The sequence below is a fragment of the Trachemys scripta genome, chromosome 14, assembly GCF_013100865.1.
Source record: "Trachemys scripta elegans isolate TJP31775 chromosome 14, CAS_Tse_1.0, whole genome shotgun sequence".
NCBI classification, from domain to species: Eukaryota; Metazoa; Chordata; order Testudines; family Emydidae; genus Trachemys; species Trachemys scripta.
In genome coordinates, this window is record NC_048311.1 from 36534424 (window position 1) to 36560204 (window position 25781).

Here is a 25781-nt window from a genome sequence, read left to right on the forward strand (position 1 = left end):
GGCTGGGCCCCTCCAGGCAAGTGGGTCCTGAAGGAGCCTGGCTGGGGCAAGCCCGGGCCTGGCTGATCGCGCCACTGCCGAGGGGCCAGAGCGATTCCCGGCCCTGGGACCAGCCCTGGCTGTGCTGCCGGCTCAGCCTGGTGAGTGCGGCCGGGACGCAGGGCGTGGGGGAGTGGGTCTGTGGGGAGTATGGGGGGGTGCTGGGCTGTGAAAGGGCGGGGAGGATCGGTGTGTGTTGGGGCACTAGGGTGGGGTACTCTATGGGCGGGTGCTGGGCATAGTGGGTCCGGGGGAGCCTCTGGCCATAGAGAGTCGGGGGGTGCTGGGTGGGGGAGGGGCTGTGTAGTGTGGGCCCGACTCCCGAGGGGAAGCGGCACACTGGCAGCACAGGGCCAGGCAGGCCACGCTGCATCTGGCAGTTGCCAGTTTGTAACTAGTGCCCTGCACTGGGCGGAGCAGGGTCACCCCGGCCATGCCCCATTGCCGCTGGCTGGCCCCTCGCTCCGGGGACCGACCTCCCCGCGCCAGGCTCCATTGTCTCATGGGGGACCACAGATATGTTTGGTGCCAGGCTCACAAAAGGTTAACTCGGCCCTGCGGGGGGGGGAGGGGAGGGGGAATCCTGGGGTCCCCTGGAGCTAGGCTATTGGAATCCATGTATATACACACACACACACACACACACACACACACACGTGTCTCTCTGGCATGGGCAGGCCCCAGCTTGTGGGGGAAATGCCCGGCCGTGTCCACGTCCCGGCAGCGGGAGGAGGTAGACTGAAGTCCCAGGGGCTGAGAACGGCGGGGGAGGGGAATGCAGGCAGGTCACTAAATGGCTAGAGGCCCCGATCCTGCACACGTGCTGAGCGACGAGCTGGTGAGCGACCCCCTTGATTTTGTGAGTTGCCGCGTGTGCTGACGTGCTCTGCTGGTTTGGGGTCAAACTGAGCCCGCCCCCCCCCCCCCAGGCTGCGTTTGCCTCCCTCCTGCCCCAGCAAGGTCCCCCCAGCTGGGCCCCGGCTGCCCCATCGCCATGGGCTTAGCACTCTCCCAGCTCCCCAGTGCTGCCCCTTCCCCAGAGGCGGGCAGGAGGGGCACAGGGGCTCCCTGGAGGAGAGGGGCTGACCGGCCGAGCTGGGCTCAGAGGGGTCCAGGCAGGCGGTCTGCGCTGGTTGCGGTAGCAGCCCGGGGAGGGGCATTTTTAAGGGGTGTGAAATGTGAATGTTGATGGTCTCCGTGTTGGGGGGGTCACGGGCCTGGGGCCAGGGGATCCCCAGAATCACAGCAGCCAGGTGTCACGGACTGACAGATCGTGCCCACTCTTGGCCCTGTGCAGTCCGTGGGGGGAACCCCCTTCAGTGTGACAGCCCTTCTCGCCACTCTCTCTTGGCGTCAGGCCCCTCCACCTCCTGGAGCTGCACCTCTCGGAGCCTTAGCACGTCTGTCTGTGCCGTGGGCCCCCTCAGGGAGTCCACTCGCTCTGGACCTCCCGGGCCTCCACCCCCGAAGGGGATGATGCCCCCCCCCGCCCTGTTACTCTCAGCCAGTGTAAAACAGGAGGGTTTATTGAGCGTTGAACACGGCACAGGAAACTCTCAGGGCCTCACGCCTGGGCGTCCTCTCCTCTCCGCCCTCCTCTGGCTGGAACCGGCTGGTCAGGTCACTGGGATCTTCTCTCTGCAGCCCATTGTCCTCCCACTGGCCAGAACCGGCTGCGACTCCTGAGCTGGGCCTCTGGGTCACCAGGTCACTAGTCACTGGGATATCCATTCTCCAGGCCATTGGCTGGGGTCCCACATTCCCGTGCTGGTCCTCTATAACAACCAACAACCTCTCCCCTCACCTCGTTAAACCAGTAACGCCCAGGGGAACTGAGTCCCACTCCCTCTGCATCCAAACCACTGGAAAAACCAAGAAAAAAACAAGAAACCCCCCCCACTTCGTCACACCAGGGCTCTGGGGGCTGCGGTCCTGGGCCTCTGAAATGTCCCCCGGGTTCTGCTCAGCCAGCCTGGCCTCCTGCATAACTCGGCCCCGGGGATTTCAGCTGGGATCCCTGTGTCCGGCCTCGCGCAGAGCTTTCCTGACTGGCTGTATGTCCTCCCAGCTACGCCCCAGGCTCCCCCCCGTCCCCGACCAGCCTGAGAGGCGGCGTCCAGCCCCCCTCCTGCGTCCTGCTGGGGGACGGGTATGTGGCAGAGCCCAGAGCCAGGCATTTGGCCTGTCTCCTGGTGGCGTTTGCAGGGCTCTGGCTTTTGGGGGGAGGATCAGTGGGGTGCCCCTGGAGTCCTGGGGAGCCCAGGGATGGGGGGGCACCATTGCATGGGGCAGGTCCCCTGCCTTGAACTGGGGGGGCACGTCCCGAGGCGACTCGTGGCCCCTCTGTCTCCAGGGGGCTGACGCAGGATGCCCTGAGGAGCCCCAATGTCTGGGTTGCAGGCGGGCAGCGCAGCGTGATAGCCCAGCCCCTCGACCGGGGCGCTGCTTGGCCCCCGATCGCTAGGCTCTGCTGGAGTCTCAGCCGGCTCTGTGGTGCCAGGATAGCCCCGGCTGGCGTCCCACCATCCACAGGCCGGTGTGGGGGTTGCAGGGGAGAGGACAGATGTTGTTCTGAGAGAATCGGGACTGGTAGGTCCCCATGGGGCAGGGGAGGGTCCCCCATGCTGAGCTGGAGGCAGCCCCAGAGCCAGACAGGAGCTGGTAAAGCTGTGGAGACCCCTGCCCCGGGTCTGACCAATCACCTGGGGAGAATGTCGTCCCCCACGCATCCCACCCTGTAGCCGTTCTGACCCCATGGAGATCGGGGTGGGGGGGAATGTCTGCCCATGAGTTCAGTGGAGCCAGGACGTCACCCAGCCCCGGCTTTAAACACAGACAGACCCACAGCTGCTTTGACTCGGTGTCGCTCCATCAGTCAGTGCCGAGTGAACCTGGCTGGGGCGGCCCTCCATAGCCAGGCCCTACAGCGCCTAGTACTGTCCTGGGACTCGGCCTGCCCCCTGCTCAGCCTGGCCCTACCAGGGCACCCCGTTGCTGGGTGGGTGTGAGTTGGGTGGGCAGGGGGGAGAGCACCTGACCCCCGCCCCAGGGGGAGCAGCTGGTCTTTGCAGAGCCCCTGGATTCACCCCACGGCTGCTCACTCCCTGTCCTGCTCTCTGGAGCCCCATGGGGCAGGCTGTCAGCTCTGGGATGGGATTTGCTATGGGTCTGTGCTGGGTGGGATGGGGCAGGGGATCCCTTGGCCTGGGGACCCTGCAGGGAGCAGCATTTGGGGGACAGGGACCGACCCGTGTCTGTCTCTGAGAGCATCACCAGGGGGCTCCGTTCACACCCACAGCAGCACCCGCTCCATATAGCTCGCGGGGGGGGGGGGGGGCAGGAACACGGGGGAGGATCCAGCGGGGGAAGTGCAGGATGGGCTGGATTTCTTGGGAAGTGCCTCACCCATGAGGGAGGGGACGTGTCCCACAGATCCTCCCCCCACCAACACCCCCAGAACCTGCCCGCAGGGAAGCAGGCTGCACGGGGTCCCGCTTGGGCAGGAGGGAGTGTATATCCGTGACCCGCAGCCTGTCCCTCCGTCTACACCCCGAGCCTGAGCACCCCCAAACCTCCATCCTCAGCCTGGACCCCTCATTCCGCGCCAGCCCCACTCCTCTGACTGAGCACCCCAGATGGACAGACAGCCCCCAAGCTTGTCTCTAGCATGTGGGGGAGGGGCCTGGGAGCCAGGGCTCCTGGGTTCTATCCTGGCTCTGGGAGGGGAGTGGGGTCTAGTGGACCAGAGCAGCGGGGGCTGGGAGCCAGGATTCCAGGGTCCTGTTCCAAGCTCTGCGAGGGGAGTGGTGTGTAATGGTTAGAGCTGGGAATCCAGGACCCCTCGATTCTATCCCCAGCTCTGGGACGGGAGTGGGGCTGGTGTATCAGAGCAGGGGGGACTGGGAGCCAGGACTCCTGGGTTTTATCCCAGCTCAGTGGCTTCTGATAAGTCCCTTGTCCTCAGTGTCCCTCTCTGTGCAGTGGGGTGAGGATACCGACCGGGGCTGCATTTCACTCGCAGTTTATTCCTCGCCAGTGCAGGTGTGGGACGGGGCCAGGCCCCTGGACGCCAGCTGGGCTGCAGGCCCGGGTGGTTTCAGGTGGAAAGTCCCTGGCACCGAAATGACGCCCGCCCATGGGACCCTGGTGTCTCACTGACGCACAAACAGGCAGCAACGCTGGGCCGGGGTTAGCGCCTCCGGGGCTCGGCCAGTGGCAGCGCGGCACTGACCCGGCATCACCGGGCGCTGGGCAGAGTCGGGCCAGGGAGCAGAGTGTGTTGGATGCTGCGGGGGCCCGGGGCTGGGGGTGCTCAGAACCATCCCTGGGGGGTGGGGGAGTGAAACCAGGTGAGGGGAAAAGCAGACATCAGTCTGTCCATCTGTCCACCCACAAGCGGACGGGGTGTGAAACGATGTGGAGAGTGAACCCTTTCTGGGTCGCGGGGCCGGAGAAATGTCTCCACTGGGCTGTGGGCAATTGCACAGGGACTTTCATGCTGACACTGGATTGACGGCCCTGGACTGCAAAAGCCCCATGTCCCGGCCCCGGCCCCCTGAGCCAGCCAGTCCCCGGCCCTGAGGCTGGATCAGAGCCCCCAGCCCCCAAAGGGCAGAGGCCCGTGTCCCATCCCCAACCCCCTGAGCCAGCCAGCCCTCCCCCCCTGCCCCCGCAACCCTTCAGCGCTGCCCCGTCCACTTACCCTCCCAGATGGACCCTGCGCAGGGAAAGCCGAGGGGGCCACGCTCAAGGGCTGGAGTCAGCAAGGGCCAGTACTCAGAGCTGGGCTGGAACCCAGGAGTCCTGATGCCTTGGGGCTGCCGTACCTACATGATAGTTAAGTTGTGACACAGACTTTGGTTAGCACAGCGGCAGGACGGTGAATAGCCGGGGTGTGTGGGGGGGGGCAGTAGGAGCAGCAGGCCAGGCTCTGAGTGACTCTCACAGATTCACACCCTCATCCTGTGTCCCCTCCAGCAGGGACAGCCCATGGGAGCAGCTGACAGGGACGTCCCCACGGCCTCCTCTCCCCGTTCTCTGGGACGCTCCCCCACCAGGATCCCAGAGCTTGTTGCACCTGATAGCACTGGGGCCAATTCCCCCCACAGAAATGCAGCCACCTCTGGGGTGGGCCTTGGCAGCTGGGAAACAGCACAAGTCACTTTGGGACAGGAAGTGACAGAGACACCAGTACCCAGTGGGAGCGGCAGGGGGGATGGGCCAGGGGAGCGTTAATTGCCATGGCGGGGCCGGGGCTGGGCCTGGCGTCTCCCCTACAGTACTGGGGCAGGGTGAGTGATAGATCAGGGCTGGGCTGGGGGGGAAGGGGGAATGTGAGCACCCAGCCCACATATCGCCCCAGAGGTTTTGGGGTCCCCCATAGCTGGGACCCCACAGTCAACCCCCCAAGCGGGATGTGGGACTCTGACTGGGCTGGGGCTCTGGTGTCGCTGGTGAGTCTCTGGGCCCTGGGGGGGCGGGGCTGTTGTTATGCAGACAAAACTACACAGGATCGTTTCAGGGGGCAAGACGAAGTTGCCACATTTATTATGATAACACAATTTGATTTATGACCAATAACTAATACCTAATACCTATACCCACACACACATCCACACACACACACATCCATCAGATGTTCTGCAGCTGCTGCATAGTTACCAGTCCTGAACATAGCTTGAGTTCGTGGCTTGATTTGCAGCTTGGGTTCGTAGCTTTTGGCAGCTAACTGGCCAGGAAAGCCGGGCACAAGGAAGGGCTGGGCCTGCCCTCCCATGTTGGCAGGAGAACATTACCCTCCAAAGTCTTCCATCTCACCCATCCTTTTTGTAGGCTTTAGTTTGAATCCAGAGTCTATAGGTCTTGCTGTGTCACGCAGCTTCTGGGTTCGGTGATTGATCACCCATCAATTGCAGACTTGACTTTCAGCCTGGGACCTGGCTTTGATCTTGTTTCAATTGCACCTTTATTCTTTTCTTTTTAGAGTGGACACTTCAATCTCCCTGGTCACTCGATTACAGACCTAAAAGTCGCATTATTACAACAAAAAAACTTCAAAAAACAGGCTCCAACGAGAGACTGCTGAATTGGAATTGATTTGCGAATTGGACACTATTGAATTAGGAAAAAGAACAGGAGTACTTGTGGCACCTTAGAGACTAACAAATTTATTACAGCATAAGCTTTCGTGAGCTACTGCCCACTTCTTCGGATGCATACAGAGTGGAATAAATATTGAGGATATATATATACACACATACAGAGAGCATAAAAGGTGGGAGTTGTCTTACCAACTCTGAGAGGCCAATTAAATAAGAGAAAAAAAAAAAACTTTTGAAGTGATCATCAAGATAGCCCAGTACAGACAGTTTGATAAGAAGTGTGAGAATACTGACAAGGGGAGATAGATTCAATGTTTGTAATGGCTCAGCCATTCCCAGTCCTTATTCAATCCTGAGTTGATTGTGTCAGTTTGCATATCAATTCCAGCTCAGCAGTCTCTCGTTGGAGTCTGTTTTTGAAGTTTTTCTGTTGTAATATAGCCACCCGCAGGTCTGTCATTGAATGACCAGACAGGTTAAAGTGTTCTCCCACTGGTTTTTGAATATTATGATTCCTGATGTCAGATTTGTGTATTGAATTAGGCTTGAATAAAGACTGGGAGTGGATGGGTCATTACACAAAGTAGAACTATTTCCCCATGTTTATTCCTCCCCCCTACTGTTTGTTCCTCACACCTTCTTGTCAATTGCTGGAAATGGGCCATTTTGGTTACCACTACAAAAAGTTTCAGAGTAGCAGCCGTGTTAGTCTGTATCCGCACAAAGAACAGGAGAACTTGTGGCACCTTAGAGACTAACAAATTTATTAGAGCATAAGCTTTCGTGGACTACAGCCCACATATGCATCCGAAGAAGTGGGCTGTAGTCCATGAAAGCTTATGCTCTAATAAATTTGTTAGTTTCTAAGGTGCCACAAGTACTCCTGTTCTTTTTACTACAAAAAGTGTTTTTTTTTTTAATTCTCCTCTCCTGCTGGTAATAGCTCACCTTAACTGATCACTCTAGTGTGTATGGTAACACCCATTGTTTCATGTTTTCTGTATGTGTATCTATATCCTCCTACTGTATTTTCCACTGCATGCATCCGATTAAGTGGGTTTTAGCTCACGAAAGCTTATGCTCAAATAAATTTATTAGTTTCTAAGGTGCCACAAGTACTCCTGATCTTTTTGCGGATACAGACTAACACAGTTGCTACCCTGAAACCTCTTCTTACTTTGTTGGGGCTGTTGTCTGCATCTTCAGCCATTGGTGTTTGACAGGCTGGTGCTGGAGGATGATTCCATCATCCATACATACCTCATTCACACATCTGAACTAAACTAATAAGATTACAGCAGGGTTTTGCAAAAATGAAGGTTGCAGCAAGCTTTTACAGAATGGAGTGAGCGTTTTAAAATGGAGTTTGAATTACAATACGGCAGTGAACAGAAGTAGACAAGTGCAATTAATGGCAAACAGTGAACAGAAGTTACAATACTGACACTGTGCAAATCTCAGTGATTTAAGCAGGAATTGGATTGACAGTAAAACTTACAAGAGCAACTGGCTAACAGCTATAATCGGTTTTATGAATGAATGTTGTTTCGTTCATAAAACTTTACTTATGAAGTTACATTAATAAAGTGAACAATTAAAAACAATTTCATTCGTCAGTTCTACATTGTGACTCCCTGTGAGGTTTGGACCCCTGGATAATAACTGCCCTGCCCCATTCCTGAGCTGCTCCCCTGCCACATAGCCCAGCTCACTGACAGCCCGGCCCTGTCGCTGCCCCCCAGGCTAGGGTGTCCGTGCTGTGAGGCTCCCCCCCTGCAGCTGTTTCTCCCATGGGAAAGGGGCTTGGGGCTCCCACTCCCCACTGCCTCCTCCCTGCTGCCCCCACCCCTGGGGAAGGAACCAGTCTGCACTGGGACTGGGAACCCACAGCCTCTCCCCCCCAGGAGTCACCCCCACCCCCAGAGCCCCCCTCTGAGGTCCTGCCCCCTCCCTCCCATCAGATCCGGTCCTGCCCAGGCCCGTCCCCAGCACAACAACCCTGATCCCTCCAGCCGCTAAATAGCCCCATGGTGTGTCTGGGGAGTCCCCTCCCCCAGGGCAGCTGGTCTGTGCCCTGCGTCCCGCTCCCCCCCAGCCAGAGCCCAGAGGGCCCAGAGCCCCCAGCCCTGTCCCGGCCCCGGGGGAGCAGTGAGCACGGAGCCAGAGGGAGGGGCTGGGGATGGTTTATTAGGGTGCAGCAGTTCTAACAGTGCCCGGCCTCGCTCCGGCTCCCCCCCAGGCTGCGGAGCAGCGTCCCCCAAAGGTTCCCCGAGGGCAGTGGGGTCAGCGAGAGGGAACGTGGGGCTGGGCTGGGGCAGGGAAAGGGTTAATGTAGGAGGGGTCACCCCAGGGGCAGGCCCTCTGGGACTGAGGGGCAGTGATGGGTCCCCAGGTGGGGGCAGCGCAGGCTGGAGCTGGGCAGAGCATGGGGAGCAGACAGGGACAGGAAGGGACCGGCCCCAGGTTCTGCATTCTCCGGGCTGGGCGAGGTGCTGGGATAGATGGAAGGAAACTCCTGCCGGCCAGGGGATCCGACACCCAGGATCTAACTCAGGAGCCCTGCAGGGAGAGGGGAGAGAAATCAGCCCCTGGCTGTGGGGCTAGCGGGAGGGATGGGGGATTTTCTCTGCCAGGCCCCAGGGCGACCCCAGTGACTCTGCCCAGCAGCTGCAGGGCTGGGCGATGCTCGGCAGGACCCAGGCCCCTCTGCCCCCGGGAGCAGCTCGGGGATCAGCCTGAACAGGGACCGAGGGAGCCGCAGCCTCCTCCTCCACGGTGCCAGCGCCCCATTGCCCAGCTGCCCAGGGGCTGAGCTGGATGGATGTAATGGGCCAAGGGGCAGAAGCAGCTGCCCCATGGGCACCCCAGGCAGCCTGTGGTCAGGTATTTATTCCCACAATGCACAGTCACCCTGCGGAAGTCTTTGCCGGGGATGTTGTGAAGCCTATGATAGGGTTCAAAACAGAACTAGATAAGTTCATGAAGGACATGTCCATCAGTGGCGATTAGCCAGGATGTGCGGGCATGGTGTCCCTAGCCTCTGTTTGCCAGAAGCTGGGAGTGGGCAACGGGGGATGGATCACTTGATGATTCCCTGGTCTGTTCCTTCCCTCTGGGCATCTGGCACCGGACACTGTTGGAAGACAGGACACTGGACTAGATGGACCGTTGAGCTGACCCAACATGGCCGTTCATATGTTCCTATTGTCAAAGTTAAATTCAGGACTCACAATTTGTTAGACCACTCTGTTTATTAGCACAGTGCTCTGCTAATACACTTAGATAACGTGAGCACCATGCAAGACCCACACTACCTTATTTTATACAGATAAAAAGGGTGCAAACTTAACAAGAGGACAAAGAAAGCAGAACTGACAAGTTTACCTGAGGCTAGACATACATATTCAATTTCTGTGCTAACTTTTACAGATCTCCGGTTAATGTTCCACCATTAGCTTAAATGGACTCATTGTTTATGCCAGGGGTTGGCAACGTTTGGCACGCGGCTCGCCAGGGTAAGCGCCCTAGCGGGCCGGGCCAGTTTATTTACCTGCTGACACGGCAGGTTCGGCCGATTGCAGCCCCCACTCACCACGGTTCAGCGTCCTGGGCCGATGGGGGCGGCGGGAAGCGGCGCAGGCGAGGGATGTGCTGGCCGCGGCTTCCCGCCGCCTCCATTGGCCCGGGACGGTGAACCGCGGCTAGTGGGGGCTGCGATCGGCTGAACCTGCCACGTCAGCAGGTAAATAAACTGGCCCAGCCCATAAGGGTGCTTACCCTGGCGAGCCGCGTGCCAAACGTTGCCGACCCCTGGTTTATGCCTTAATGTTTCTTTTCCTGACACCTGTATTTCAACATTCCTTATTTCTGCTTAAAGGTACATACAGCATTTCTTCAATCCATTCTATTTTTACAATGTAATTCATTCTACTTTCACAATCCCTCCTTTTAGTCAAGCTACGCAAATGACCAACAATTACTGGGTTCCACATATTAACCGTTCTTTATCTCTTTGTTCATCAGCGATATTCAAAATCATCATATTAGCACTCTGTTTTGGGGCAGTCACCTGGGTGGCATACCTTACACAATTCTGGATACAACAGGAGATTAACTGAAAACATACAAAAATCATTAGGATTCCAAACAGGATAGTCAGGGCGTCCTGAAACAACCAGTTTCCTATGCCAGAGAAATTGAACAGGTTACTTAGCCACTTCCATAAAGAACTCGGCTCTTCATGGGGAAGATATACGATTTGTTCTAAGTGGCTAACGCGATCTAGTACCTCATTGGTGTCATCAGGTATAAACACACAACATTCTTTTCCAATGAGAGCACAGGTCCCTCCTTTGGCCGCCAGCACAATGTCCAATGCCTGACGGTTTTGGAGGGCCATCTGTCGGATCGCCCCTGTTTCTTTGGCCAGGGCTCTTAAACTCTCTCCGGTTTCATTTGCCATTATTTCAACTACTGCTTGTAACCTCAGGAGCCTTTTTGCATGGTGTATTACTCCCCCAAGTGGGATAAGGAAACCGCCAATGGCCTCTTCCCAGGTTAAGGGGCTTATGTTATTTACATACCATTGGGCATCTGGTAAGTCCCTTCTTCTTCGCCTGAAATTACGGACGTGTTCTCGTGGGAAGGACCCTAGCACTCGGAATACTGGGAAGAGTCGGGCGGGATAACAGATACCTGACCAGTTAGCTGGTAACGCAGTTTAAGCTTTGGTCCCACAAACCCAATGATGGCCTATTAAGGCCGGGAAGGGTCCGTTGCACCCATTTGTCACATAGGTGCCTGCAAAGGAGGAGTAATATCCTCCAAAGGGCACAGGGTAATTCTCCTTACGAGGAGTGGTGTTATTTGCATGGCATTGAAAGATTGTATTGTTTTCACTAAGGTTACTGTAGGGGGAACATGAGATTGATTTTTCTGTTTGATCCCAGGTTGAGAAAAAGTTCATATCCCCATACCCGGCCCACCACTCTTTAGTTTTGTTCAAATAATCCCATACACCATTGGCCACAATATGCTGAAGGCAACGGCTTTTTCCCAGATCCAGCCCTGTCCCATTACACGCCCAACACCAATGACCTTTTCCCTCTACCACACTTATCCATTTAGATACATTTATTCCCACTGCTTCCCAAGCGTCATTGCTGTTCCATGTTTTGTTAAACGGACAAGGTCCTCCAGTGAGGTCTGGGGAATTGAGTGGGATTGCCAGGACAGGAACACCAGCTTGAGAGTGGGCTGGGATGTGGCTGCAGACCCAGCAATTAGAAATATTAAGAGTCTGAGCTATCCACACTTGCTGCTGGATAAAAGAATTGTCATTGTGAACTCCCCAGACCTTAAGACACCAGCAGCGGAGGAACAGGCGCCACCAGAGGCGCATGTTTGAGGCAAGGCCCTGCTGGTTCTGACAACCTCAACTGAGGGAACCACAGTCATGGTTTTACGTCCACCAGGCAGCAGGCGCTAGGCTCACTACTGCTTCTTCTTGGGCCTTGCTTTAGGTCGTCGTCTGCTCCTGGCAACCCTTACGAGAGCGTAGATTGTAAGGTATTGCAGGCTGTTCCTCTATGTCTTCTTCTGGAGTCAAAATTGACTCTGTGTGGTTCTGAGGTGATGATTGGTTCGCTGGGGATGGTGCCTTCTTACACTGCGAAGCATGTATCCACGCTGCGATGCCAGATAGTTTAGTAGTAAGCAGTACCTGATGAGGACCGTTCCACCGGAGCTCCAAGGCGTGTTTTTGATGATGGTGCCGTACGTAGACCCAATCACCTGGCTCGAGGTCGTGGCAAACATCAGAGGTGGGTTCCATTGGCCAGGTGGCTCGAACCTGTGAATGGAAATGACTTACGGCTTGCATGAATCCCTTGCAAATATTGAAGGAGCGTACTGTGAGCCAAGTTCAAGTCTGGGACTGGAGTAAAGGTACCCATAGCTCGCATAGGGCATCCCATAACAATTTCAAAGGGACTCAACTTATGCCTTTGGGATGGAGTGGATCGCATTTCCATAAGGGCCAGTGGTAAAGCCGCTGGCCAGCTTAACCCTGTAGAGTCACAAATTTTAGCAAGTTATTCTTAAGTACACCATTTCGTCTTTCAACTGCACCTGCGCTCTGTGGGTGGTAGGGACAGTGCAACAGGTGTGTGATATGTAATACACGATCCAGGTGTTGAACAAGTTGTCCGGTAAAATGTGTACCCCGATCACTGGACAGAGTGGCAGGAATTCCCTTGGCAGGCATAATATGATTTAACAAACATTTGGCAACAGACAGTGAGTCAGCCTTGCGACAAGGAAAGGCTTCGATCCAACCAGAAAATAAACATACCATAACCAAAATAAATTCATATCGTTGTCACTTCGGCATTTGTACAAAATCAAGTTGCCAATGCAAGAATGGTGTTTGGGGCAGGCCCCAGAACCCCTGAGCCACTTTTACAGGTTTACCAATATTGTGGCTTTGGCAAGTGGTACAGGTGGCACAGTGGAAGGCTGCAAAAGAGCTGAAATGGGGGGCCACCATCCTGCCTTAGTTACAGCAGAGACCATCCCCTCCTTTCCGACATGTGAAACACTGTGTAGCCGGGCGGCCAGCGACGGGTAGAGTGAAAAGGGGGCCACAAAGGCGCCAGCAGGCAAACGCCAAAGGGAATCAGGATGTAGAGAGCAACCCTGGGCAACCCAGGAGACTTTTTCGGCTTCTGGGGCAGAGTCTTGGAGCAGGGTGAGGTTAGTGAGGGTCGGCGGTGGTATAGAAACAGAAAGGGAACCTAGAAACACATCGGGGGAAGGTTCTATGGAGCAGCATGTTTAGCAGAGGCGTCAGCAAATGCGTTACCCTTAGCAACATCAGTATCCGCCATCGAGCTAGGGCAGACAGAAGTAAAACTACATACAGGAGAGCAGCAATGTAGGGGCCATTTTTGATAGGGGTACCGGCGGAGGTAAGGAAACCCTGAGCTTGCCAGAGGGTGCCAAAGTCATGTACAACCCCAAAAGCATAGCGGGAGTCAGTGTAAATGGTGGCGGAGCGTCCCTCCTCCAAAAAGCAGGCACGGGTGAGGACAACTAATTTTGCAACTTGCGCTGAGGTTACAGAAGGTAAAGGTGCAGCTTCTAGAGTTTCAGAGAGTGACACTACAGCATATCCTGCAAGGAGATGACCATGGTTGTCTCAAAAACGGGAACCATCAGTAAACAAAACAAGGTCAGAGTTAGGGAGAGGGAGATCAGAGAGGTCAGAGCGGGGGACGGTGACAGCAGAGACAGTTGCAAGGCAGTCGTGGGGATCACCGTCATCAGACAAAGGAAGGAGAGTGGCAGGGTTTAACTGAGAACAACACTTTATGGTGATATATGAAGCCGACAGCTGTAAAAGTTCATACCTAGTAAGGCGGGCAGAGGAGAGGTGGCCTGTATTACATTGTAGCAGGAGAGTTTCCACAGAGTGAGGTACCATGAGGGTAAGAGGAGAGTGGAGGACAAGGGATTCGGACATTTTGACTAGGCGCGCTGCGGCAGCCACAGCACGCAGGCAGGCGGGTAAGCCTTGGGCAACAGGGTCCAAAGTGGCAGAGAAATAAGCCACTGGGCAGTTTTTGTTTCCGTGCATCTGAGTGAGGACTCCCAGTGCACACCCAGATTGTTTGTGGCAGAAAAGGGTAAAAGGCTTAGAATAGTCAGGCAGCCCTAAGGCGGGAGCAGAAGCCAAACCCTGTTTGAGGGAAACAAAGGCAGAGTCGGCCGCAGGGGGCCATGGCATGGGGTCAGGCACAGAGACTCGTGTTCCTGGCGTGGTTTTGCAAGGGAGGCATATTGGGGAATCTATTGCCTGCAAAATCCAGCCGTGCCCAAAAACTTTCGGACCTGGCGTGGGGAGCGGGGTCGGGGAAAGCTGAGGATAGCTTGGATGCGGGCGGGAGAAAGTGTACAGGAACCCTGGGAGAGGAGAAAGCCAAGGTATGTGACAGAGGCTTGACAGAGCTGTAACTTAGAGCAAGAAGCCTTGTGACCCTTCTTTTCTAGGGCAGTAAGGAGCACTAAAGAATCAGTTTCTGAGATAGACAACAAAGGGAAACAGAGGAGTAGATCATCTACATATTGGACTAGTGTGGACCTGGACGGAAAAACAAGGTCAGCAATGTCTCGGGCTAATGCTTGGAAAAAGTAAGATGGACTTTCAGTATACCCCTGGGGGAGCGTGGTCCACGTGTACTGTTGCCCCTTGTAAGAAAAGGCAAAAAGATACTGGGAGTCAGGGTGAACCGGGACAGAAAAGAAAGCAGAGCACAAATCAACAACAGTAAAATGAGTTGCACCTGGTGGGATAGAACCCAGAATCGTTGCTGGGTTAGGGACAACAGGAAAGGCCGGTATAACAATGCGCTTAATGGCTCAAAGATCCTCAACAAACCGCCACGATTTACCATCAGCTTTTCGAACTGGGAGGAGAGGGGTGTTACAGGGGCTGAAGCAGGGGACAATAACGCAGGGCGGTCATGACCGATCTCCAATTAATGTTCCACCATTAGCTTAAGTGGACCCATTGTTTATGCCTTAATGTTTCTTTTCCTGACACCTGTATTTCAACATTCCTTATTTCTGCTCAAAGGTATATACAGCATTTCTTTAATCCATCCTATTTTTACAATATAATTCATTCTACTTTCACAGAAGACAGGACACTGGGGTAGATGGACCATTGGTCTGACCCAATATGGCCATTTATACATAAAAATGAATTATAATAATAAAAAAGTCTAGTACAGAAACTCCCCAAGACAATAACCTCTCAAAATAGCGATGATGTGAAATAATGACCTGGGCAAATAATGCATTTTAAAAATCTTGGCTTACTTGGAAACATATATTTCTGTACATTTCACAGTCACAAATGTAGCATTCTGGAGCAAAGTCACTAAAACATAGTCCGACAAACAAATGCTCTGGCCATTGTTGTTTGTTGTGCCACTGTGCACTCCACCGCTCCTTCCACAATATCCCTGGACCATCACCTTCTGCTGCCACTTGCCACTGTGACCTCTGTGAGTTGGTCTTTCAAGGTTCCACTCAGCTCCCAGTGATTTCAGCTCTCAGTGGGGGAACCTCGCTGCTAGTACAGTCTGGGCCGTCTCTTCCACAGAAACACTGTCCCACAGCAAATCTAAGCACTTAGACCTGGTTATCAGTGATTTCAGCTCTGGTGGTCACTTAACCAACCAAAATACTCTCTATGGAGCCTGATCAGATCTATCTCTAAACAAGAGAGAGGGGCAGGACATATAGTGCCTGTGACTGTTAGCAAAACACCTGTGGCCCCCCCCCCCGCTTCTCTCTCTCTCTCTCTCTGCACTAGGATCTAGCATCCAAACCTCCTGCTTAGCGAGTGCAGTTCAGTTGAGGATGACCAGTGCTTAATTTGTAATGAAAGAGGTGCCGGAGCTCAAGCAAGTCTGTTACTTTCATAACTGATATAACAAGCCCAGAGGTCCCAGGGCTATGAACTGCCGAGACTAGAGGTGCCGGGGCTGAGACCTGGCAAGCCCTAGCACAAATTACGCACCAAGGGAGACTCCCCCGTTCAGTCAGGCTAAGTACAGTTCTGCTGCCCTTTACTCACACAATAAGGATAAAAACATTTCCTGACCCCCACATTTAATACTAAAATGATTTGTAACCGAACACCAGCCAAAATTGATCACTTGGGCAGCACAGCTCTGTCTGCTGGATACCCAGGCAGAGTAGGTGAGTTCATGTAAACACAGTCTGGTCCTGAAGCCTTCCCCGACCCCAGGCTCCTCACTAGCTGTCAGGGGAGAGCTCATTCAGACCTTGCTTACAAATCATAATTTGAAATGATTAGGTAGGCCAATATAGCCGAAACCAATGTGCCGACATTGTCATAAACAACAGCTGTATGAGGAAGCCAGTCTTTGTTCAGAGTTTTCAAACCCATTGTGCTTTCTCAGGTACAAGTATTTTCTCATACATTGTATATGCTTTTAGAGTGTGTATTAATGTTTCAATTTCATTTCAACCAATGGCTAAATTGGCAACACTGCATGTAACTGCGGGACGGGGGGGAATTCAGGCTAAGTCTCCCCTGGCGCAGCTGCCACCGGACACCTGGGCTGTGGTGGTCCCGCCTGTGTTTCGCCTCTTCCCCTCCCTGCTTCTCCCCTTCCCCAAGGCCTCCACTGCCCACGCACTGCCTGGTGAGTCCCTCCTCTCCACCTCCCCCCACCCCAGAGGTTCCCACCGCTTGCTGTGTCCGTCCTTCGGGGTGGCTAGGGATGGTGCTCAGGCCAGCCTGGGGGTTGGGTGGGTGCTCGGTCCAGTGCTCCTCTGGCCACGGTGGGAGTAGGGGGGCCTTGGGGCTCCGGCAGGTGAGGGGGGTGGAAGGGGCAAGACCTCGGGCAGAAGGGGTGGGGCCAGGGGGCTAGCATCCCTGAAAGGGGGTTTCACCTGCCGCTCATGGGTGTGACACTAAGAGCCCTCCAGTGTTGACCTGAAAAGGGTGCATTGTTCTATGAGGGCAACGCCGACCAGGCCTGACCAACTCACTACTCCTCAAGCATTGCTTTCATCGTATTTATCCACAATGGGTCTAATAAAGGGCTCATGTCACACTGGTCCTAAGGATCATTGCAAGACGTGTGGGCAGATGATCTTTAAGGAACTACGTTTATATACCAGAAACAGTTTTAAAGTCTGAATCCAGGCAGGGTTGAGAAACAGGTTTTGCCAGACAAAGGGATATCTAGTCATCTCTCTCCCACTGTTCACATGTAGATGAAGCATTGTAAGCGAATACAATTGAAGTCCTGTTTGCATATAGCAGTGGTTCTCAACCAGGGGTATGTCCTCCCCCTCCCCCAGGTCTGCCAAGGGGTACATCAACTCATCAAGATATCTGCCTAGTTTTACAACAGGCTACATAAAAAGCACTAGCAAAGTCAGGACAAACTAAAATGTCGTACAGACAATGACTTGTTTATACTGCTCTATGTACTATACGCTGAAATGAAATTACAATATTTATATTCCAATTGATGTATTTTATAAAATTATATGGTAAAAATGAGAAAGTCAGCAATTGTTCAGTACTAGTGGCTGTGACACTTTTGTATTGTTATGTCTGATTTTGTAAGCAAGTCATTTTTAAATGAGGTGGAACTTGGGGATACGCAAGACAAATCAGCCTCCTGAAAGGGTTAAAGTGGTTGGGAAAGGTTGAGAGCCACTGGCACATAGGACCAACAGAAAGAGCACACTGGAGAACAAACAATGAGGGCGGGGGGCAGGGGAGGGCACTTCAGTGGTTTGCTGGACTATAATTCAGGGACAAGAACCACACCCTGCGATCCTTCAGGCAGCAAACAAGAGAGCGTGTTTTGCATTCATGAAAAGGGGGATCCCACAGCAAACAAGAGAGCGCGTTTTGCATTCATGAAAAGGGGGATCCCACAGCAAACAAGAGAGCGTGTTTTGCATTCATGAAAAGGGGGATCCCAGCAACGGTGGCTGGTGACCCTGGGAGAATGCTTTAGTCATGGATTTTACTGGTTAAAGTTAAACTCAGACTATCTGAATCCTTGCATAATGACAGGTTTCACAGTAGCAGCCGTGTTAGTCTGTAGCCACAAAAAGAACAGGAGTACTTGTGGCACCTTAGAGACTAACAAATTTATTTGAGCATAAGCTTTCGTGGGCTACAGCCAGTGATGAGCTGCCAAAATCTTAACAACCGGTTCCCTCCTTACCCCACGAGGGGGTTGGGGCCCACCCCGCCCCCCTGGGACTCCTGCCCCGTCCACCCCCCTTCCCTGTCCCCTGACTGCCCCCCGCCACCTCCTCCAACCCCTCCTCTCATTCCTGATGGCCCCCCGGGACCCCTGCCCCATCCAACTACCCCTTCTTTCTGTCCCCTGACTGCCCCTGGAACTACTGCCCCTGACTGCCTCCTACCGCCCCATCTAACCCCTGCTCCTTCCTAACTGCCCCCCCGGGATCCTTGCCCCCATTCAATCCCCCTGTTCCCCGGCCTCTGACAGCCCCAACCCCTATCCACTCCCCCCACCACCACCCTGAACTCCCCTGCCCTCTAGCCAACACCCCTTCCCTGCTCCCTGCCCCCTTACCGCGCTGCCTGGAGGTGGCTGGTGGCGCTACAGCCGCACCGCTCGGCAGGAGCCAGGCCGCGCTGCCGCCACTGCGCACCACATGGAGCACTGGTGGCTGGCGGCGCTACAGCCGTGCCACTTGGCTGGAGCCGGGCCACGTCGCCACCGCACAGCACCTGGAGCACAGGGTCAGGCCGAGGTCGCAGGTCAGGTTGGCGGTAGGGCGAGCTGAAGCTGCGGGGAAGGGGGAACAGCCGGGGACTAGCCTCCCCGGCCAGGAGCTCAGGGGCCGGGCAGGAGGGTCTCGTGGGCCACCATAGTGGGTGCCCATCCTGCCCCGCCCCTAAGAACGAGAGGGACCTGCCGGGGGACGAGGTGGGGAATCGAAGTCCCAGCGGTGCTTACCTGGGGCGGCTCCCAGGAAGCATCCGGCAGGTCCCTCTGGCTCCTAGGGTGGGGTAGCGTAGCTGGGGGGGAGCAGGGGGTTACCTGCTGCGGCGCGGGCGACCCTCCTCGCGCCCCTACATCCCAGCTCACCTCCGCTCTGTCTCCCTGGACCTGAGCGTGAAGCCACTGCTTTCTTCTCAGCCCTCCCAGGCTTCCTGCACGAACAGCTGATTTGCAGGAAGCGTGTGGGGGGAGGAGAAGCGGGGCGGAGCGTTCAGGGGAGGAGGAGGAGGTGGAGTGGAGGTGAGCTGGGGCCGGGAGCGGGGGGGGAGCTGCCGGAGCACCCACGGAGTTGATGCCTAAGGCGCCACTTTAAATTTAAAAGCCCTTTTAGAACCGGTTGGACAACTGGTTCTAAAAGGGCTTCTAAATTTAACAACCGGTTCCCGCGAACTGGTGCTAACCGGCTCCAGCTCACCTCTGGCTACAGCCCCTTTCATCAGATGCATAGCATGGAACATATAGTGAGGAGATATATATACATACAGAGAACATGAAAAGGTGGGAGTTGCCCTATCAACTCTGAGAGGCTCATTAATTAAGATGAGCTATTATCAGCAGGAGAAAAAAAACTTTTGTAGTGATAATCAAGAAAAGCTTCAAAAACAGACTCCAGCAAGAAACTGCTGAACTTGAATTGATATGAAAACTAGATACCGTCAACTTAGGTTTGAATAGAGACTGGGAATGGCTGAGCCATTATACACATTGCATCTATTTCCCCACGTTAAGTATCCTCACACCTTCTTGTCAAACTGGAATGGGCCATCTTGATTATCACTACAAAAGTGTTTTTTCCTCCTGCTGATAATTGCTCATCTTAATTAATTAGCCTCTTAGAGTGGGTAGGTCAACTCCCACCTTTTCATGTTCTCTGTATGTATCTATATCTTCTTACTGTATGTTCCATTCTATGCATCTGATGAAGGGGGCTGTAGCCTGTAATTTAAGTAACTGTGACCTAACTTAAGTCAACCTAACTGTGTAGAGTAGACAAGCCCATTGAGATGGATGGGGCAGTTCCCTCTTCTCAGAGCTATTGGCTCAGGATCTCTATGTCAGTTATGCTCAGGCCACATTTTCAAAGTTATCTTTTCAACCATATGGGCAAGAAGGTTCCTTTTTGGTTGCTGATTTTTTTATTATGAAACCCAAGGATCTGTTTTAATCGTGTGACTCCAGAGATGGGTCCCTAGGGAATATCCCATAGCACCTGTGTTTAAACCCACTCTGGTATGTTCCGTGCAGCAGAGCGAGGGCGGCTGTGTCCATGATTAATGTGGATGCCCTGCTGGCAGTGCCTGGGCTGTCAGGGGTGTGGTGGGAGCAGCTCATTCCTTCCATTCCTGCCTAGCGGCAGCACGGATCATCCAGCTTCAATCCTCTGTGCAAGGAAAGTGCCTCACCCAGAGCTCTGGTGCCCACCTCTCTCTAAAGAACAGTGCGGGGTTGACAGGCTGGGGCAGCATCAGTGGCCAGGGCTCCCTGCACCTGCCTAGAGGAAGGAGCCTGCAGGGCAGAGATTTAGGTGGAAGCAGAAATCAGGGGAGAAAATCTGGGAAACTGGGAGACTCTGTGGCTCTCAGAGACCTTGAGTGTGTCCTAACTTGTATTTCTGGGCAGCCTCCTCCATGAGAAGCACCGTGTGACATCTGTGCTCCAGGGATCTCTCACAAGCCACACACACGGCTTCCCCGGCCTCTGCACAGAACAGATCCAGGGCTCTGTCGTGCGTCTCACAGATTCTCTTTTCCTGGTTTGAAATCCAGTTGTTTGATTTTTTCCACTATATTTGCTAGCTGATAATTACTCTGGAGAGCACTTTCTGGATTCGGGCTCTGCAGCTGGGGCAGCACAAAGGGTCTGAGCCCAGCTCTGCCCCATGTCTCACAGTACTGAGTGATGCAGCCTCGGCAGAAGTTGTGCCCACTGTGTGTGGTCGCTGGGTCTGTCAGATATTCCAGGCAGATGGGACATTCGGTTTCCTCTTGGATTTCCTGTACAGGAGCCACTGAGGCCCTGGCTGCTGGGATCTCTGGTCTTCTGTTCTTTCTGCAGCAGAAATGGTTTTTCTGATAATGGCAGGTGCCTGTCCCACCTCATATCAGCTGTACAGGTGCAGAATGAGGTGAAGAGAAAGGAGAGCCCAGGAGGAGGAGGAAAGAAGGAAGCAGGAATTACATAGGTAAGGAATGGGAGCAGCGGTTTGAAAAGACGCAGAAAGGGAATGAAAGGAAAAGGGGGAAAGGAAACAAACAAGGACACAAAAGCTTACAGTCAGGGTCTGTCTACACAGTACGTGTCTAGGCAGGGGTGGGGCTGGATTGTACGCCTGCGGCTAGCACAAGCCGCCCCGTTGGTGCTGCAACTGCACTGCTATTGGTAGTGTGGTCGAACCAGCAGTCAGTGTGTGTACATGTACCTGAGCTGGGAATCACATCTCCCAGGTGCTGTGTAGACGTGCCCTCAATCGAACCAGGCCATTCTTAATTCACAATGAGAGTGTCCACAGTCACACACAGACTTGCACTGAAACAACACGAGGTGGGAACTAAAGCGCATTGTCACTGAACACACTACATGATCCATTGTCTACAGCCAAGCTCTAAGATACAACCGCATTTGCTCCAATCCCTCAGACAGAGACAAGCACCTACAAGATCTTTATCAAGCATTCTTAAAACTACAATACCCACCTGCTGAAGTGAAAAAACAGATTGACAGAGCCAGACGAGTACCCAGAAGTCACCTCCTACAAGACAGGCCCAACAAAGAAAATAACAGAACACCACTAGCTGTCACCTTCAGCCCCCAACTAAAACCTCTCCAGCGCATCATCAAAGATCTACAACCTATCCTGAAAGATGATCCCTCACTCTCACAGATCTTGGGAGACAGACCTGTCCTTGCTTACAGACAGCCCCCCAACCTGAAGCAAATACTCACCAGTAACCACATACCACACAACAAAAAATACTAACCCAGGAACCTATCCTTGCAACAAAGCCTGATGCCAACTCTGTCCACATAACTATTCAAAGGACACCATCATAGGACCTAATCACATCAGCCACACCGTCAGGGGCTCATTCACCTGCACATCTACCAATGTGATATATGCCATCATGTGCCAAAAATGCCCCTCTGCCATGTACATTGGCCAAACCGGACAGTCTCTGCGCAAAAGAATTAATGGACACAAATCTGACATCAGGAATCATAATACTCAAAAACCAGTGGGAGAACACTTTAACCTGTCTGGTCATTCAATGACAGACCTGCGGGTGGCAATTTTGCAACAGAAAAGCTTCAAAAACAGACTCCAACGAGAAACTGCTGAGCTGGAATTGATATGCAAACTAGATACAATCAACTCAGGATTGAGTAAGGACTGGGAATGGCTGAGCCATTACAAACATTGAATCTATCTCCCCTTGTAAGTATTCTCACACTTCTTATCAAACTGTCTGTACTGGGCTATCTTGATTATCACTTCAAAAGTTTTTTTCTCTTACTTAATTGGCCTCTCAGAGTTGGTAAGACAATTCCCACCTTTTCATGCTCACTGTATGTGTATATATATCTCCTCAATATATGTTCCATTCTATTCATCCGAAGAAGTGGGCTGTAGCCCACGAAAGCTTATTCTCAAATAGATTTGTTAGTCTCTAAGGTGCCACAAGTACTCCTGTTCTTTTTGTTACTGAAATAACTCAATGGCGGTGTAGAAAAGCCTTGGCTTGGCTGTGTGTTGCTGAACATCTGGCCGCTCCCCCTCCCCCCGCCGGGACTAGCCGGGATACAGGGGCTCCCTGGGTTAAGATCAGTGGCAGCTTGTGTGTGCTAGTGACAAGGCATGTAAATGTAAACAGCTCATTAATCAGGAGCAATCCTTGAGCTGAAGGGTGATAATATTATGGTAAATCTTCTAAGCTTTCTGATGTTACAGGCTAAAGGTCACAGCCCAGCCCCTTCAAAACACCAGCTAAGAGCTGGAAAGAAGATTTTAGGTTTAATCTTTGTAAAACTCCATGCACAGAAAGGAAAGTAACAATCCTACCCATGCCCCACTCCCATCCCCCGCCCCATTCCAGCTGCCCCAGTCTATTCCTGTCATTTTTTCTCCTTGGCCCAATACTGAGCCCATAATCGCTGTGTGGACTGGTTCTGCTGGGGGGAATACGAGTCAGGGATCCATGTTTGGGCTTTGTCTGACTCTCGGCAGAGGAGTGTCAGGCCGGAGAGACGGGACAATGGGGACTGCTCGGCACACAAAGCTGGACATGCTCAAGTGCACAATGAGCAGCAAGCTGCTCCTCTGCACAGGCTCTTTGCTGCTGGAGCTCCCTGCAAATGTTTCCCACCAACACATTTGCCTCCACAGGTCTAGATTCTGACTCGGGTTGTACCATCGCTCCTTTGACCTCAGCAGTTAGCCAGTGTTTGGGGTCTTGCTAGGTTCTTCCATTGGCAGGAGAAATTGATGATAGGAGTCAGGTATTTCTTTGGTGCAATCTTTATTATTTATGAATAATGTCCACACATTCCTGTGCCCGGTACAAACAAACAGCAGCCGGCAGTTTCCTTACTCAGAACTCCATGTCGGCATTCCTAGGGAACCCTGTGCCTGAAGCAACTTCTGTCTCTCTGTTCTCCCGAGATCACACTCACGACTGCTTCTCTTGGCTTTCTGCCTCACACACACACCAAACTTCCAGCCAGTCCCTCAGAGGGCCTGCTCTACACCTAACACTAAGATCAACCTGGTGACATCACTCAGGGCTGTGAAACATTGTGTGATCTGAGTGCCACAGCTAGATCGACCTAGCCCCTGGTGCTGACAATGGAATTCCTCTGGTGACCTGGCTATGGCCTCTCAGAAAGAGGGATTAGCTAGAGCGATGGAAAAAACAATTCTGTCAATGTAGGAAGCATCTACACTACGGCACTTCAGGGACACAGCTGTAGCGTTGTAGCTGTGCCGCTCTAGTCACTGTAGTGTAGATATACCCTTGTTCATCCTGAGGCCCAGTCCACACCTAAACCTTAGGTCAGCCTAGCTACACTGCTCAGAGCCGTGAAAAATGTCACACCCTGTGCGATGTAGTTAGGTCGATCTAACCCCGATGTAGACGCAGATAGGTCAAGGGAAGAATTCTTTGTTGCCTTAACTGCCTGCCTCTCTATCAATGTAGGACTTGTCTATGCTAGCCATTCATTTCTACTGGATATTGGGATGAATGCACACTCCCCAGTCCCTGGCTCTCCCTCTGCTAGTATCCCTGCTGGTGCAGAGCCTCCAGCTTCTCCCCAAAACCCCAATTAATTCTGTGTCCCTGCCACCCCCACATCTGCCTGTCCCCAGCCCGGCTGTTAATTCTACCCCACATCACTTCTGCCCCCAGCCCCTCCTTCAGTTTTGACCCTGCAGCCCCCACATCTGTCCCTCAGGGCCCCTCTGCTCCTCCTGCAGCTCCAGGGGTCCTCTGATTCTGCACAGAGGGAGGGGGAGGAGCTTCCAGGGGCCATAGAGCTAAGATACCAGAGGGTTGAGTAGACAGGAGTCTTCCAGGCCATAGGGGCTAGGATGACTGTGGCTAAGAAGCCCATTGTTTCATTCCCAGTGGGCTGTTCCACCCCATGTCTCAGTGGCACTGTCTGACCCAGGATCCCCAGAGTCCTCCTGGCTCACAGAGGACAGTGGCAAACAGGCTGCACAATCCCTGGGGCAGTGATGAGATCGGCTTCTCTACCTCGCTCACTCAACGCTCTCTATGGTTTGACAGTTCAGACGGTGCAGTGTTGAAACCGGAAGCAACCTAGGGTGTGTGAGGCTAGAGAGGCTGATCTCAGGGTCCCCAGTGGAATATTCTCCCCCCGGGTCTCAGGAACACAGTCTGAGCTGGGATCTCCACACCCGGAGCCAGGGTCGGATTCTCTCCCCAGGGACGGAGCCCAGCGGGAAAGTGAAGATCGGGGCCTCGTCACCAGCATCGATAAATGTCACCTGCCCCCGGTCAAAGTCCAGACAAACCCGGATCCTGCTGGGGACCCGGCTTAGGGGCAGGAGGGTCACAGGGGAGGTGTGAGCCCAGAACTGACCCGCCAACCCCACAGCCCAGATCCCCCCCTCTGGGCTAAGGCTGATCTCTCCCTTCCTCCCCACAGACTCTCTGGCCACCCCCACGGCCCAGTATCGCCCACTCCCCACCTCCACCTCCCAGCAATGTCTCCCTGAGGTGAATCCCTCACAGCCCAGCACCCAGGGCTCAGTGTCAAATCTCTCAGGATTGTTGGGCAGTCGCTGCCGTGTGTCTCCCAGTCTCACACTTTTCCGATCCTCAGACAGGACGAGTTGGGGATGAGCCGTGTCTGGATCCAGAGTCATATTCGCTGGGGAGAGAGAATCAGAGTATGAGGGGCAGAGCTCGGCCCTGGGGGAGGCTGGAACCATTTCTCACACTCCCCAGCAGCCCCGTCCTGGCTGGAACAGGCCTGGATCTCAGGGAGCTGCTTCTGTCCTGGGCACCTGAGACTGAGCAGAGATGTCACTGCAGTTCCTCTGTCTTTGTAATGGGACCAGGCGTGAAAGTAAAATTTCTCTTTTCCTGTACCGGGGGGGGGGAGCTTTGCGCCCCCCATCCCACCCCAGAAGAGGCGGGGCCTCAGCCAGAAGGGGCGGGGCTGAAGCTCCAGCGTCCCCCAGCCAGCCCGCCCGCACCACCCAGGGCTCCAGCGGCATATGGCAGCAGCGGCTGGAGTCCCAGGCCCTTTTAAGTAGCCGGCCCCGGGATAGCTGCTCCTTTTGCTCCCGCCCCTCCCCTCCCCACCATGGCAGCGCTTTAATGTTGCTGCTGCTTCTGTGCCCCACATCAGGTCTGGCAGGGCCGGCAATGGGGGGCACAAAAGTGGCAGCGACATGGCAGCGCTTTAGGCAGGGTCCTTTAAAGTGCTGCCAGCGGTATGGGCCGGTACAGGCGGCCATTTTTTACCGGTATGCTGTACCAGCCCGTACCACCTTACTTTCACCCCGAATGGAACCCACTTC

The 25781-nt window shown here is 53.9% G+C and overlaps 2 protein-coding genes and 1 pseudogene across 2 annotated transcripts in view; 1 reads left to right on the plus strand and 2 right to left on the minus strand.

The window, feature by feature from the left end:
• Positions 1 to 13027, minus strand: part of LOC117887462 — a 27650-nt pseudogene extending 14623 nt beyond the window's left edge.
• LOC117886991 (zinc finger protein 445-like) overlaps positions 1 to 25781 on the plus strand; it is a 731357-nt gene that overhangs the window by 373609 nt on the left and 331967 nt on the right. The gene's annotated exons all lie outside the window — the stretch shown is intronic.
• LOC117886923 (zinc finger protein RFP-like) overlaps positions 23234 to 25781 on the minus strand; it is a 30810-nt gene continuing 28262 nt past the window's right edge. Inside the window, exon 7 of the mRNA XM_034789072.1 lies at positions 23234 to 25126. Within this exon, the coding sequence (XP_034644963.1) occupies positions 24618 to 25126 (509 nt within the window). The 3' untranslated portion in view covers positions 23234 to 24617. The remainder of the gene's footprint in view (positions 25127 to 25781) is intronic.